At 43.7% G+C, this 16,401-nt stretch overlaps 1 protein-coding gene across 1 annotated transcript in view; it reads left to right on the forward strand.

The window, feature by feature from the left end:
- sdk2b (sidekick cell adhesion molecule 2b) overlaps positions 1-16,401 on the forward strand; it is a gene marked incomplete at its 3' end in the record, with an annotated part of 74,769 nt that overhangs the window by 46,760 nt on the left and 11,608 nt on the right. Inside the window, exons 21-39 of the mRNA XM_083903979.1 lie at positions 1,770-1,891; positions 2,089-2,198; positions 2,838-2,988; positions 3,083-3,320; positions 3,980-4,095; positions 4,277-4,466; positions 4,561-4,659; positions 5,135-5,329; positions 5,929-6,130; positions 6,584-6,687; positions 7,429-7,499; positions 8,025-8,157; positions 8,456-8,512; positions 9,048-9,149; positions 10,611-10,726; positions 11,155-11,341; positions 13,879-14,016; positions 14,473-14,634; positions 15,373-15,498. Of these exons, the coding sequence (XP_083760105.1) occupies positions 1,770-1,891; positions 2,089-2,198; positions 2,838-2,988; positions 3,083-3,320; positions 3,980-4,095; positions 4,277-4,466; positions 4,561-4,659; positions 5,135-5,329; positions 5,929-6,130; positions 6,584-6,687; positions 7,429-7,499; positions 8,025-8,157; positions 8,456-8,512; positions 9,048-9,149; positions 10,611-10,726; positions 11,155-11,341; positions 13,879-14,016; positions 14,473-14,634; positions 15,373-15,498 (2,619 nt within the window). The remainder of the gene's footprint in view (positions 1-1,769; positions 1,892-2,088; positions 2,199-2,837; positions 2,989-3,082; positions 3,321-3,979; positions 4,096-4,276; positions 4,467-4,560; positions 4,660-5,134; positions 5,330-5,928; positions 6,131-6,583; positions 6,688-7,428; positions 7,500-8,024; positions 8,158-8,455; positions 8,513-9,047; positions 9,150-10,610; positions 10,727-11,154; positions 11,342-13,878; positions 14,017-14,472; positions 14,635-15,372; positions 15,499-16,401) is intronic.

Below are 16,401 nucleotides of genomic sequence, written 5' to 3' on the forward strand. Positions count from 1 at the left end.
GGTTATTTTAGCCACACAGTTCCTTTCAAATGTATCTCCCTCACTTGTGAGAGTCTGGTTTAAAGGTCCCATATTATGCAAAATCAACTTTTTAATCATTTTAATTTGGGACTCTGGAGGCCCTACCCGAGTACAGGAGATAAAATACGCGATGTTGACTTCCGCGCTCACTGGGACGTACCAAGACGCTAAATTCATGGAATTGTTGTCTCACGGGGCTCCGCTTTGTCCTTAAAACACACGAGAGTGCTGGCGAGGGCAACGGCATCAGAAAACCGGAAGTCTGCAAAGTCCGCGAAAAGTTCTATTTTTGGGTCCACATTGCAGCACAGAGTTCTACACAAACTTCCAGCCTCTGAGGATTTATCTGTCCAGTGGATACATGTTATATATGACGGCAATGTGCCTGCTCGAGGCCTGCAAATGATCACTTTTTTCAAATGCTAACTGCTGTTAGCTCCCAGTAGCCTCTGTGGCTGATGTCATTTCCTGTCCCTTAAGTTTTCGTTTTTACTTGAACTTCAACACGTACTGTTTTTTTGTCGCGATGACATCGTACTGTGGTCACCATAGAGGGAACAGGGGGAAAAAAAAGTCAAAGTCGCTGATATAGATATACCAAACCCCATCAAATAAGAGCTCCTAAGAGAGGATTAAAGACAATTAAAGTGTTTAATGATTTCATTAAACGCTTTATTAAAAACAAAAAGCAGCGTAATAGAAATACAATGCCCATGTCAATTATCAGAACAGCATTCGGAGGCCGGACCGCTGCGAAAAACAGGGGGAAATGATGGGCTGTTAATCTGAGAGCAGGCTACTGGAGCAGCAGTTACTGTCCCCACAATGGTAATTAATCCCACCGTGTACATGTGTTAAGTAAACGCTGATGAACCTGCGTCTGTCCTGCAATGATCCAACCGAAAAGATTAAAAAAGAATTAACCACAATGTGCATGATGTGTTTTACATTTCCTTTGAATACACATGCATTTAGGCAGTCTTTGAAAAACTTGCTTAGTATGCCCAACAGGAGGGAATATATCTCTGTCCACACTCCTATAGGTAATGGTTTGATGTTAATATCTTCAATGAGGATTTATTTGAATTATATTGCACATTCAAACGGGGGGGATATGTGATAGTCAGTGCATTGTTTATCTCCAGGAAGGTATTATGGGAAAAAAAAAGACGAAGAGTTAATTGTTTTATGCAGTGGCACTTTCCAAATTTTATTTCTACCTAGACACGCAGAAACATCCCATCGTACACGCACACACACTCATGCAATCAAACTATGATTGTCATACGCGTGAAATTGCTCTCCTGCTGTTTTTCAAATTCACCATTTTTCAGATTGTTTTCTCCTCCAGGATTTCCCAGGAACAATGCATTTTTTATTGTTTACTCAGCTTAAGTGTAAACACTCGGTTATCAGATTGAATCGTATCTCCAGATAACTGCAGCGTAATTGACATTCATGACACTGTCTCCGCCCGTGTTCTGCGTGCAGGCTTCTTCTTTTTTTTTTTTTTTTTTTTTTTTCCCCTCCCAAATCTAATCTGCTTTTGCTGGCTTAGCTGAAGTTGGGAGCACAAGGGAGGAAATGAAGTGAGATCAGTGAGAAGTTGATCTGTTTGCAGTATCTGTGCAGCCACAAGAGGGAGCCATGGTTGATGGATTCGCCACAGTAAAGCCCACATACCAGAAGCAGCAAGAGAGTCATTCTTCTTCTTCTTCTTTCTTTTTTTCTTCCCTGCTTCTTCACAGAGCTTCCTGGGCCTCCAACCAACATGGCAATTTCCAACATCGGCCCACGCTCTGTCACACTGCAGTTCAAACCTGGCTATGATGGAAAGACCTCCATTTCCCGTTGGCAGGTGGAAGCTCAGGTGAGGCAGATTTTAGTTCATTCATTCATTCATTGTTGCTTTATCCTCCTCATGAGAATCCCAGCTGACACAGGGGGGCGAAAGACCACATCTACGGTCACTTTTGAGAGTCCAGTTAACCTTTGCACTGTGGGAGGGAACAGGAGAACCCAGAGAAAACCCCAAGGAGAATGACACTGTTTTTCTGTTCGTCTCAGGTGGGTCTGGTGGGAGAAAATGAAGACTGGGTGATGGTCCATCAGGTTTCCAATGAACCTGAGGCTCGCTCCTTAGAGGTGCCGGGACTGAACCCATACACCTTCTACAGGTACACTACCGGCAATAGCACACTCTCACAAATACATGTAAAATGCATTGACTACACTATCCACCCGGATTTTATGCCTCTAAAGACCCCTAGAGACTTTGGAAAAACCCAGAGCTTTATTATGTAGTCGCCGATATTTGCTTCTTAATGATGTCTTATCTCTCACGACTCAATGCAACATGGATAACAAAGTATTTGTTTTCCCTCATTAATCTTTAAATGTGCCCAAAACAAATCTTAGGCTCAAATGCATTTCCCTTATACCACAGGAGCTTACGTTGTCGTTGTTTTCTGGATCTTTTGCTTTTCTTTGCTCGTGCTCGCACATAATGTTTACGTTAGCGCCGTCTTGTTTTTCCATGATTACATTCAATGCATCAAATTAACATTGCACAGAGCCTATCCCCACAGACTCACAACAGCTATAGTTGTCATCACTCCAGCATCAGTGCTGCGTCTTTACATTACAGGCGGAGGTAAACGTTCGCATTCTGGTTCATCGTCGCACATCTACACACACACCGTCTCTCCGCTCAGCATATTCAGTGCTCTGATGTCAGTTCATGTGCAACAAGACGATGCACACTGCGACTGCAACAAGTGGTTCATCGAGTGATGTTATCATAATGTTTCACACAGGTTCCGAATGCGTCAGGTAAACATAGTGGGAACCAGCCTTCCCAGCCAGCCTTCTCGAAGGATCCAGACTCTCCCGGCTCCTCCTGACATGGCACCCGCCAACGTCACCCTGCGCACCGCAAGCGAGACCAGCCTCTGGCTGCGATGGATGGTAAATAGAAATCTGTCACCTCTGAGTCACCCCATGACATTTTATAACCATTATCCCCGCAACGTTTTTATCCGTGTTCCCTCTCTTTGCCCAGCCTCTGCCTGAATGGGAGTACAACGGCAATGCCGAGCAGGTGGGCTACAGGGTTCAGTATTCCCGCGTAGGCTCACAGGGCCGGCCACTGATCCACGTAATCGCCGACCGTCTTGAGAGAGAGTTTACGATCGAGGACTTGGAGGAGTGGACGGAGTACGAGGTCAGGGTGCAGGCTATCAACGGTATTGGAACCGGACCGTGGAGCCAGCCGGTCAGAGGCAGGACCAGGGAGTCTGGTGAGTTATTAATATAGATTTATACTGCAGCACACACTGCAGTATTTTTACATGTATTTTACAGTGTTTTTTTTGCAAATTATGAGATACCTAATTATTATTCACAGCAGAGGATTACAAACGCAGTTTTATTCTACACTTGCAGACTGTTACCAAATCGGATATCCCGCTTTCAGCAGCTCACTTCTATTTCAGACAGCTCTTTTTCCCTCCTTAACAGACTTTGGGTATTGAGGAATGAAAGGGGTGAAGGAAGGAGTCTGAGGAAATTGAGAACACATGGACTTGAATGTGGAATTCCTGTGCTCGTTTTTTTTTTCCACTTACTCCAGCAAATTCTTAGGAATCAGCGCATTATGTCCAGGGATGAGTGCCAAGGAAGAGAAAAGGCCTATTCTTGCAGAGTCTCTCTTTTTTTTTCTTTAGCAGCAGCAGCAGCAGCAGCCTTCGAGGGTATACCAGGATATCAAAGGCTGTGCGCAAACAAAAACACAAATGATATCACCACAGCAGATCCCTCAATCTGCCATTCTGCTAGACAATTACATCCACACAATGAATACACACACACACAGAGGCAGAGTGTGGCAAATTAATTATTTTTTCAGCATATATGCAGCGTTCAGACACGTTTCTCTGCGATTGCGTCTGTTTTGCAGTTCCCTCCTGTGGACCCACCAATGTCTCTGCTTTCGCGACGACCTCGAGCTGCATCCTGGTGCGCTGGTTTGAAGTCCCCGAGCCCGACAGAAATGGTCTGATTCTGGGCTACAAGGTCTGTTTTTGTTTGTTTCATCTTCCGAGCAGTCAAACGCACCTAATTAGTATTTAGCTAAATATCAGCTATTTTAAGCAGCACACAAAACAACAGGATGACGGTACACACGAGTTAATGTCCGCGCTCATTAATTTCCCCCCCGTCGTCTTTCATCTCGCCGATGTCCTTGCCGGATCAGGTGGTGTACAAAGAGAAGGACTCTGACAGTGCGGTCCACTTCTGGATGGTGGACGGTAACGCCACCCACAGCGTGCAGCTAACTGGTCTCGGGAAATACGTGCTCTACGAGATCCAGGTTCTGGCTTTCACTCGGATCGGAGACGGTCGGCCCAGTTCTCCGCCCATACTGGAGAGGACTCTGGATGATGGTAGGGCCCCAACAATGAGGAATATAAAGGGTATGGCAGCAAGTATAAAAACTTAAGTCACTTCTGAGTTGTGTATCTTTTTACTTTCTTGCAGTGCCAGGACCTCCGGTGGGTATCTTGTTTCCCGAAGTGCGCACCACATCAGTCCGACTAATTTGGCAGTCGCCCTCACAGCCCAACGGCATCATACTCGGTTAGTAAAGTACAAGATCATCTCCGTGTATTAGTCGGGTTTAATCGCTGAAGATGTACTCTTTAATTGTATTAAACGGACCCTCAGGTCCAGTGGTGTCATCCCTGATGACTCTTTTTTTTCCATTCATCGTTTCGGGCGGTGAATCAAATTTGTTAATTTCCAGTATTGCTGTAAAGGGAGTTGGATTCTCTTGTTAGCTAATAGGGGGGATTTCTGCATGAGCGTTTGATTCATTAGACATCTGTCGGATAATTTATCGTAGATTGTGAAATATGACAGACCCACACGGCAGCAGATGCTGAAGGAATAATGTCTGACGGGGACAAAGCTTCATCTTGTTGTCAGGGAAAAAAAACAATACAAACGAGGAATTATTCAAATGCCCGATAATACATTTTTCAGCCTAAATTGAATTTGCCACGACACGCCTCGATTGTTTGCTGCATCTCTCTCTCTCTCTCTCTCTCTCCAGCCTACCAGATCACGTACCACCTCAACTCCACCAACAGCAACACGGCCACGGTGGACGTGCTGAGCCCGAGCGCTCGCCAGTACACGGTGACCAACCTCAAGCCCGAGTCCGTCTACGTGTTCCGCATCACGGCGCAGACGAGGAAAGGCTGGGGCGAGGCCGCGGAGGCGCTGGTGGTCACCACGGAGAAAAGAGGTAAAACCGCAAATGTCGCGTTTAAAAGATTAATAAAAAGCAGAGGGCTCGACGATGTGGTTTGAGATTATACAACATTTTTGAAACAAAACAATCTGATTGTGTTTTGGAAAGTAAAGTGATATTTTGAAACTGTGCAGTGAGCAGACGCAGGTGTGTGATCTCCGTAATGACACGTCTTGTAAGGAGCCGTGCTTAAGCCTTCGCCGCACTCGCTTCGTTTTCGGTTAACAGTCCAATAAGCAGATGTGTTCTCTGAGAGTGTTTGTGCCCTTTGGGTGTTTATCAGAAGCACTCTGATGCATTTTGTGAGAGCGAAATCAGTCCATCTGCTTCCCTCAAGGCGTGCTGGCGATTGTTTACTCTGCAACTATCATTTCTCAGCCACTCCTCAGTCATCACAGTTGCACTTTCTTTTTTCTTTTTTTTTTCTTTTTCACCTCGTCTGCGCATCGTAACGAAGGCAAATACGTGAAAGTGTATTTGATCCCATTGCCATTTATGGAAGCAACCACGTTTTTTTCCATTCCTGTACCTCTTTGTCAATGTTTCTTTTCCTGTGTTTTCACACGCCTCTGTCTGTGTGTCCGTCCCTCCAGTTCGTCCCCAGCCCACCAGCCGACCAGTGGTTCCGCAGAAAGACGTCCAGGCCCGCCACGTGTTGTTGTCGTGGGAGCCCGGCAGCGACGGCCTTTCCCCTGTGCGTTACTACACGGTTCAGCTCAGAGAGCTTCCTGTCAACAACTGGACAGTGCACTCCGCCTCTGTCAACCATGAAGCCTCCTCCTACGTGGTATCCAGGTAGAGATGAACGCGACCAGTAGCTTTTACTTTCACCTCCATTTCCATACTGTGCCACAACAGATGTATAATGTATAGCGTATAAACATTGTATAATGCGTAAAAACAACGATCCATTCTCCCACAGTCCCAACCGCCGCATTCGCTAAAACACTCTATTCCCCCCAGCTGTAGAATAACTGGCAACAACATCCTTATATTACAGAAATATCCTGTGTATTTTTGACTGGTTTAGGACATTTAGGATGTTAGGGCTGAATCTCAGCAAATGCAGCAGCCGGGGTTTTTTTGAGTTTCGATTTGCCAGGTTCGCTCGCATGGAAATATTGTCGCTGTCACGGGCGCGACTACAATTCTCTTTTGATGTCTGCGGCTTTTAAAAGGTGTAGGTTCCTCTGCGGCGGTTCATCATCAAGATTAATGTGCTTTGTGCCTGTGCCTTTTATCCCTAAGGCTGAAGCCCTTTACGTCGTACCAGTTCAGAGTAAAAGCCACCAATGACATAGGGGACAGTGAGTACAGCGAGGAGAGCGAGGCCATCACGACTCTACAGGATGGTAAGAACACAACTGTCTGCTAATAAACATGTAATTACTTCATAATACAAACGGACTTGGGCAGTGACGGTCGCCTCTGAAGCTCTCCGAAAGCGTGTGATTTTGTTAATCTGCTGAAATGTAAAAATGGCACGGTTTCAGCTTTTATGGGATGTTATGTGTATGTAAATGGCCCAATTTCTCGGTCGCTGTATGTATTTCCTGCAGTTCGCTTTACTGAAGTGAGATTATCACTTATTTTCCCCAAAAATGTCAAACAATGCCTTTAAATTCAAAGACTGTGTATTCTAGTGTCAATATACAGTACACTCTCTGCATAGATATGGATGTATTTAAAGATCCAGCGTCAACACCAATGTAAAAAGAAGACAGAGTGTTCTGCGTCGTGTTGGAAAGCGTTAAAGTCTGCATGAATTAGCCTATTGTCGTGGTGGTAAAGTAGACACACCATTGGCAGAGTCAGCAGGTGATGTAATGCACGCCGTTACCGTGAGATAAAAGGGCAGCTTTTAAAACCCCCCCGGCAACGGTTTTCTTCGGTGTTAACTTTAACTTTGCTCCACTGATCCTTTCAGCTGCTATTTTTGTCAGCGACTGCTCCGCCGCTGTAGCCCGCCCGTGTTTTTTTTTTGTTTTTTTATGCCCCGTGAATGCCACTGCACATGAACAGATGAGGCATCTTGAATTGTGCACATTTTCAGGTCAATTGAGCTCCTTTTACCTCACTTTTATCTTCATCAGCGCCCGACCAAGCGCCCACGATCCTCTCCGTCACGCCGCACACGACGACGTCAGTGATGCTCCGCTGGCAGGTAAGACGAGACGGCGCGGCTTCTCTTTTTGGTTTTATTGTTTCATTGTTTTGTTGTTGAGAAAAAATGTCCTCTAATGAGAGGCCACGGTTAGACTTGGTGCTTACAGCCTGGATGCTACGCACTTTTACACATACCCTCGACTCTCACTAATAAAAAACACCCTCTCCCACACTCTCACCTGAATTAATAGCTCATAAAGAGGAAAAACAGAAGGCACCAAGCCACAGTTTTTACTTTTATGGAGAACACTTGTAGAGTTTATAAGGCTATAGTGCTTCTTATTTTCCCTCTGTGCTCACTCTCTCTGCCTGCTGGGCCTGCTCTCTCATGTTTGGGGGCGGGGGGGATTTCTCTCTGTTACTCACCGGTGGATGAGCTCAGTATCAGTTTTCTTTTGTCTGTGTTTCAATAACCGTAAATCTGTACAGTATTAGTGAGTTAGAGGCAAAGGCGAAACATGCCTGTTGAGGTGAAATGATTATATATAAAGGAGATTTCCGTTCCTAAATCTTTCCCTTATAGCCCCCCTCTGAGGAGAAGGTCAACGGAATCTTACTGGGCTTTCGGATTCGATATCGCGAGCTGCTGTACGACCGTCTGCGTAGCTACTCCGCTCATACCATCAACAGCATGTCCACCTGGGCCGATCTCACTGGTGAGGAATAAGCACTGTTCTCCCTCTCTCTCTCGATGTCGGTGTGTCACACAGAAGGAAACGTTGCAGTTTAATTCCCCGCTGCTCTTGATTCTTCACAGTGTGTGATCAGAACTGCAGGCTATTATTAGGGGTTCACTCAGGAGAACTCTCTGTTTGTACGGTTCTGTGAAACTTGGCCCATATGTTATTGAGCACTTAACACACCCGTGCCATTCTCGACAATTAAAATGCTCTTCTCATTGTGTCTTATTTATTGTAAAAAATATATATTTAACTTTTTTTGTCTCCACCACAGCACCCTACAGTATCCGTAATCTGAGTGACTCAACTCTGGCCCAGTATGAGTTGGACAGTAAGTCTCGCAAAAGCACACAATTCAATAATTACATTCCCAAAAGGTAATTCTTTGTGTCTCACCACATGTCTCGAGCTCTCTGCTGCCTTAGATAGTGATACAAGATAATAGGAATACGGAGCACCACGTTCGGCCAATTTGATGCGCATTCACAGAGGGACAAACACTTTTACCGTGTCCAATGGAAGTACGGTTTCTAAAGAAATCTTTGGACACCGAGTACAGAAGCCTGCGTAGCCTATTTTGCACGTTTGCTTGTTTGGATAATAACTTCCAATGCAGAACTCATTCAAAAACCCACATACTTGCAGTGTCCCTGAATGAATTCCCAAAAAAATCATTTGTAAATGATGTAGAAGTTCACCGCCGATTGTTTGGGTGTACATGGAGGAAGCTGACTGACTTCATTCGCTCGTATTCAAGTAGTCATTGCTTCAAAGTGGCTGAACTAAACTCAACTGAAAAGTGTAATTCACATTTTTGGAGTCGAATGTAATCTCTAACTGCACCTTTTTCTTCACTTCTGCCGCAGAGCTGAGTAAACACAAGCGCTACGAGATACGCATGAGCGTGTACAACGCTGTGGGCGAGGGGCCCAACAGCCCACCACAGGAGGTGTTTGTGGGAGAAGCAGGTATGTTGTGCACACTTCGCTGCATGTCAATCAACAACGGTGTCAAGAGCTGTAATGTTTGAGAGGCTGAAATGACTCGCCTTGGCACAGCACTATTATTTTTTCCTTTTTCACTAGCGATAGCACCTGGTACTTTTTTTCCGTACCTGCTCAGGCATCGTTCCGAGCGAGCTGAGGCGATACTATGCGCGATCACAGCAAGGGGCATGAGCAAGAAGTCTTGCACAAAAAAATTTGAACTGTAGATCAGTTAAAAATTATTTAGCGACAGCGCTGCTATCACAAACCCTGCTGCTGTATTTCAGTCCAGTGTCTGCGTCAGACGGTCACGCAGGAAGTACTGAACTCTAATCTTTTTAACGTACTTATTTTCATTAGAATCAGTTCATCGTGTCGCGTATAAAACAAAGTCATGGGTGGTTTCATGCAGCCGTGCCGTGATGACTCCGCCCACCAGAGGTGGAAAGTAACGAAAATACATTTACTCAAGTTACTGTATTGAATACTTTTTTTTGTGTATTTTGTATTTTTTAAGTACAATTTTAAATCAGAATTTTGTATTTTACTCGAGTACGTATTGACTCAAGTATTGTACATAGTTTTTTTTCAAACAAATATTTATTGGATTTTCTTTTTTTTTGTACTGCAAAAATATACATAGCAAGTAGAAACAAACAAACAAAAAAAAAACAGACAGCATGCACAAACACCGTACCCAAACAGAAAAATCGTACAAAACGCATCCACCCCCCACCCTTACTCCCCACAACAAAGGAAACATACCCGTTATGTTAAATTGACATGAAACCGAGAAAGAAATAATATAAGTATGACATAGTCTGCATACGTGTACACCAATGGTACATTGGAATACCTAAAGTATAAGTATTGTACATAGTTACTTTATAAATCCTATCCGTTACTGAGTAAAAATAAAAATTCAGCACAATGAAGACCTACAGGAGGAAAATATACACCAGAACCAGTCAAAAGTGATGTGTCGTGCCGGGCGCGAGCTCCAAAATAATTTTGGATTTCTGACCCCTTGTCATATTTCTACTACCCTCACACCCCACGCAAAGTAACTAGGTAACTTTTACTTAAAGTACATTTCAAATGAACTACTTTACTTCTACTTGAGTACATTTTCAGATGACTACTTTTACTTGAGTAATATTTCATCAAAGTATTGGTACTTTTACTTGAGTACAATATTTTAGTACTTTTTCCACCTCTGCCACCCACGTACCATTTTGTAATGGAAAACCAACCAAGGCGGCACTATATAGTGGCAAAGCACCAATAGATTCCAGATGCAATTTTCTCTCCATCTGATACCAAGCTGAAATTAGACGTAGGTGTTCTGCTTTTATGTGAGCCGTCTGCCCAATGAGTGACAACACATGCACGCAAAAGTAAATATTTGCCTACTTGTCTCGTGGTATGTTTGTGTCACAACAGTGCCTACAGCACCGCCCCAGAATGTGGCCATCCAGACTGCAACGGCCACCCAGCTGGACGTGACGTGGGACCCTCCACCCGTGGACGCACAGAATGGAGACATTCAGGGCTACAAGGTTGAATTAATATATATATACATACTGTATATTTTTAAGTCTGCCAAATAAGATCCAAGGAAAAAAAACCATATAGGCTCATTCTCAACAAAGCAAAAGAACTGGAGGCTTCTTTTTTTTTAATCATTTTATTTAAATGCTTTTGTGGTTCACAAGAGACGGCATGTTTTAGATCTTAATCACCGTTTAAATGTATGTTTTTGTCGTTTTAACAAACACCACTTTCCACAGGGGGCCTTCAATGAAATCTTGAGTCTGCTGCTCGAGACAACATTTACAGGGAATAAAAATTAAATTGTATTCATCCCTTGAGGGAGTTGAGTAGGAAATAGGGCTGGGGCTTTTATAAAAAGCTGAAGTAGTCGTAATCCCCGAGCAGCATCTGTAGACATACATTAATATGTATTTATGCCTCTCCTTCTGTGTAGGTTTACTTCTGGGAGTTTCAGCGTAAGAATGAGACGGAGCGGCTGCGGACTCTGTTCATGCCCGAAGGAGGGGTGAAGCTGAAGAACTTGACTGGTTACACCACCTATATGATCAGCGTGGCGCCGTTCAACGCTGCAGGGGACGGACCTCGCAGCCCGCCCACCAGGGGGCGCACTCAACAAGCAGGTAAATCGAACGGCCAGATTGCCAATTCGTGCTCCATGGTTCTCTACAGAGGCGCAGTTTGTGAACAGGCAAGGCAGGTGACTGCTTTGGGGCACCCGAGCTGATAGGGGGCCCCTGACACTCGAAGCCTGAGGGCTGTTTTTACTGAAATGTGCAGTGACCATCCGCCTTCCCGTCACCCTTAAAAAATAATGGGCGATTTGCAATGACATCTCAGTAGGAAACCTCCCTAAAGGGACCCCACCTCACGTTAACCTGTGTGAGGTTATCGTTCTGCAAGTTGGAAAATGAAGAGGATTATTTGCAGTGTAATGCATATCTTTTTTTACTCAGTTTATATATGTTTTTTTCAGTTATTTGCAGTATTTTATTGTTCTATATATTTATATTGTTTTATAATGTGGGTTCTTTACAGTGTAATGCATTTTTTTTTTAACTAAGTTTATATAGTTTTTTTTAAAAAGCTATTTACAGTATTTTATTGTTCTTTACATTTATAGTTTAATTACAAGGTTTTTCCATGTTATTTCATTCATTTCGAAAAAAAAAAAAAAGATTTTGAACTAATATACATTTTTATGTTGGTGTCATATTATTTATATCATAATGGTGATGAACACTGGTTGGAAGGGCCCCCTGGGAATTTTTACTTAGGGCCCCTAGAGACTCTAGAATCGCCTCTGGTTCTCGACCAGTGTCTGAAGTATGTTTGAAGAACAGGAAGATGATGAGAGAGATAATTATCTCAACTGAAAGGTTTACGCCACTTTTAGAAAACGCGAAAAAACAGCATTACTTCAACGACGCAAACATTTCCTTTAGGTGGTACTCGGTATACAAAAGTTTGAGAACTCTGAACGAGTGCCGTGGCCGAGCAGTCAAGCGGCGTCGTAAAACTAATAGTTCTCCTGCGTGATAAATGAACACATGATGGAGAGGTACTGAGAAAAACAAGACAAGTCTAAAACAAATGTGGTAACAGGATGATACGACTAAACGCTGATAAATGTCAGCGCGCGGAGCCATGTTCACTCATTTGTCATATTTATGTGCTGCTGCTGCCGATGCTGATGCTGCTGATGTTGAGATCCCTGGGAGTTTGTTTCCCCCCCCCCCCTTTTCCTCAAAGTGAACGAGTCAACCATGAGGAAAGAATTTGATGTGAGGATGATGCTAATCGTTGCTGTCACCATGCCAAAGGATGTTAGCAGTACGTTCCTAATCAGCACAGCTCCTCTGAACTGAATCTCCCGTTCTGTCTGAGAAGTAGATGGGTATGAGCTATTCTTTGAGCAAATTTATGCTTCGAGACATGTCATGTCTACTCAAACCTTTTTTTTCTCTTTTCCACCCTTCATTTTTTGGAGCACTTTGAGTAAATAGCAAGAAAAGGAAAGTGTTCACAACTTCTTGGTTTTTCCTCTGTGGGTCAGTGTCACGAGAGGAGGAAGCAGATGAAGAGCTTGACGAGGGAGGCAGGAAGAACAAAATGCCAGCTCTTTAGAAGACAAAGACACATTGTCTATTGCAAGCGTCTCAACTCCTGCTTGGCAAGTTTGAACACAACAGGACAAAGTGTGTTTTCAGCACAACGGTGTCACAAGCGCAGTGAGGTGTAACGGGCACCGGGGGGGGCCTGAGAATGGTCATTGTGATTGGGAATTAGTGTGGCCAAGGTCAGATGGTACTTTTATGTGCTTTTTAGCCCTTTTAACCCGCACACGGTACAGACAAAAATGTGATGTTGACCTAATCAACGCAGTTCAACCGCTAAACAAGGACACTCACGACAAAGCATCAGAACCAATCTCAGGCCCGTTCAGTTAGAAAAGCTGCAGCACCGACGATTTCAGAACCACAGCTGTGGAAAGTAACAGTAGCAGCACTTTAGAAACTGCGGATATACTTTGCTAAAATAAAAAAAAAATAATTACTTTTTTTCCAGTGTGCCAAACGAAAGGAAAGAGCAGCTGACAAAAAAAAAAATCCCATAGGGGGCGCATTAGTACCTCAATTCCACGGTTATAATTGTGTCTATTTGTGGGCAGGTAACTTGTTTACAGTTCACATTTAAACTGCACTGGTATGCTGTTGTCAGGATTACTGCAGGTAATAAAGCTGTAACATCTCTGTGTAAATAATATATAATTCATGTTCTACAGGTTTTACACTGCAACTTTACAGACATAAGTTTGTGACTGCTACCCATTGCTCCGAGCGTGCACTCACAATTAACTCTCGCTCTTAGGTACCACATTGGTTTAGTGGGTCAGTAGTGCTGAGGTAATTGTGTTGGTGCCATGAAGTTCACAGATTATCTTCAGTCAACTTAAATTGACATCCTAAATAATTGTGTACTTCAGATCAAAACATTCACAAATATTTTTATAGATTCATTTACAACTACAAGTCAGTGAACCTAACCCGCTGTGGCACATTTTTGATAATAGCCCCCCCCCCCTCCTCTCTCTCCCAAAAACCGTGGGAAAATTCTCTGATGCGTACCTAGTTTGACCTTTGACCTCTGTATGTTCCAGCTCCCAGCATTCCCAGGTTCATTCACTTCAGTGAGCTGACCACCACCTCGGTAAATGTGTCCTGGGGCGAGCCGACGTTCCCTAATGGCATCATTGAGGGCTACCGTCTCATCTACGAGCCGTACACACCGGTAGAAGGTAAGCGTCCTTTCTTACCCGGTAACACTTTTCTCTGCTTAAAATTGCTGCTTGCTTCTGTTAAAAAAAAAAAAATAAATAAATAATTGCATGCACACGACAAGATGTATCTGGATTATAAATTAAAATAAACAGAGAATTTGACTTTTATTTAGATTAAGTTAACGGAAAACATGGTCAGACTCTTGTGGTGTGCATTTTTCCTGTGCTATGAGCTAACCATCACCGAGTATTAAACTGTACATATGTCATTGTAACCCAACACATGCTCTACTATCTTCATAAATAATGTGTGAATAAAAATGCAAAAACACACAACTAATTCCATTCCTGTGTCTGTGAGTGTGTCCCCCCCGCATTGCTTGGCCCCGTGTAAGACCCGCTCTAAATGTGGTGTCGTCTGTCTAGACTCTTCAGTGGCCTGTGCCGACTGTCTTCACTCCCCCTCCCCCCCAGGCGTCAGTAAGACAGTGACGGTGGATGTGAAGGGAACTGGACCTTTGTGGCTGAAGCTCAGAGACCTGGCGGATGGCATCACGTACAACTTTCGCATCCGAGCAAAGACTTTCATCTACGGGCCTGAAGTGGAAGCCAATATCACCACTGGCCCCGGAGAAGGTAGAGGCGGTGACATTTTCATATATGATGTTTTTCGGCACAGAAAGATAAAGAGGATTTGTGTGAAATATGTGACCTTTAACATTTAAACTGTTACTACAATCTAATTTCAAAACATTGTAGTTTTTTTATGATTTTACTTATCTTATATCCCAGTATTACACAGTGTTCATGCACATACCCACAGACATACATAACTGCCCCACCGCCTGTTTTATTTTCATAAACACTGAACCTGTTAGATAATTTTCAGGGTCGGGCGGAGATTAAAAGTGAATGTGTGTCGGATGCAAGCAGCAGCAGCAACATCAGTGGACACATAATGAGAGGAGAAGATGAAAAAGTAAAAGGCTGTAAAGCTATCGTACATGTTGAATATTCACTGACAGCATGTGGCGAAAGAAAGAAAGAAAGAAAGAGCGTAAGCCGACCTTGACTCAAACTTTCCGTTTCGCTTCAGCGGTCTATATTTTAATAAATCTCCACTGCAGACTCTAATTTAGCTTTTACTCAGGTTGAGACATTTTTGAGGGGGGTAGTGAGGCTTTTTAGGTTTGGTGGTGTTCAGCGTTTCCGACCCCCAGCTGTAGATTGCCGCGTTTGGGAATCAAACTGCAATGAGCTGCGTTACACGAGCACATAAACAGAGTTTGCAGCCTGCAAATGAAAATTGAAACTATAGAAATGGCTGAATAAAAACATTTCTTACAAAAGGCTCCTTTAATTATTCCTCCTCAGGAGCCCCTGGGCCGCCTGGAGAGCCTTTCATCACGCGCCACGGTTCAGGCCTGACCATCCACTGGACCGGCGGAGACCCAGGACGTGCTCCCATCTCGCGCTACGTCATCGAAGCCAGACCTTCAGGTACGAGCCTCGTTTGCACGAGCCAGTCAATCAACACTTTAGTCATTAATTTGTAGGCTTTTCTTTATTGCCACTTAAATGGTTTGATTAAGATAAGTGGTGTAAAATGTCAACATCTGCTGCCCCAGTGTCTGCGTCCCTGGCATTTTAATGGGTTATTGATTGAGCTGCTGCAGTCGAGACAATTGGTATCCGGTTTCAGTTGTGATTGACACCACTTGGGGAGGGTTAAGCGGGTGATGGATGGAAGGTAACTCACAGGGGAGGATGTGTTTCATGATTTATAAGTGCAAATTGAAGGGGGGTGCTTAATTGTAGGATTTTAAAAAGCGTTATCCAGAACTGTATAGCTAAGAGTCAGCATCCAGGGAACAATTAAGATTAAGCCCTCACCCATTCCCCTTATGTTATTATGCCAAGTGTCACGACTCCCTGCAGACTCGTAAAAAAACTTGACGACTTGTTTTTGTCACGAAATCAAATTTCCGCAGCTTCTCTACCTTTTGCCAGAAATCAACAGCAAGACTGATGAAGTCAGGTTGTTTATGTTTGTGTAGCCCATAAAAAAAAAAAAAAAAAAAAAAAAAAGTCAAACTTACATGGCTGTTTACAAGAAGCAGTGTGTAATAAATGACTTCCAGAGCAAGCAGGAAGCCATCTAGCACGGCTTGGTTTTGAAAAATGGCTGTGCCGCTATTTATGATGTAGATTTGGTCGCTGTAAATTTTAAGGGAGCCGTGAAATTGATGGATTGAGTAATATTTGTGGGAATTATGAATTACCCGGGGAGCTGCCAAACAGACTGGGGCCCTATATCAAACAAACAACCGACCTGCTAATAAAGTAATACGACATAAAATGTAACTGTTTTGCGACTTTCATAGTCTCCTCTAACCCTCTGTT

The sequence above is a fragment of the Microchirus variegatus genome (assembly GCF_963457635.1).
Source record: "Microchirus variegatus genome assembly, chromosome: 17".
In the NCBI taxonomy this organism is placed as follows: Eukaryota; Metazoa; Chordata; class Actinopteri; order Pleuronectiformes; family Soleidae; genus Microchirus; species Microchirus variegatus.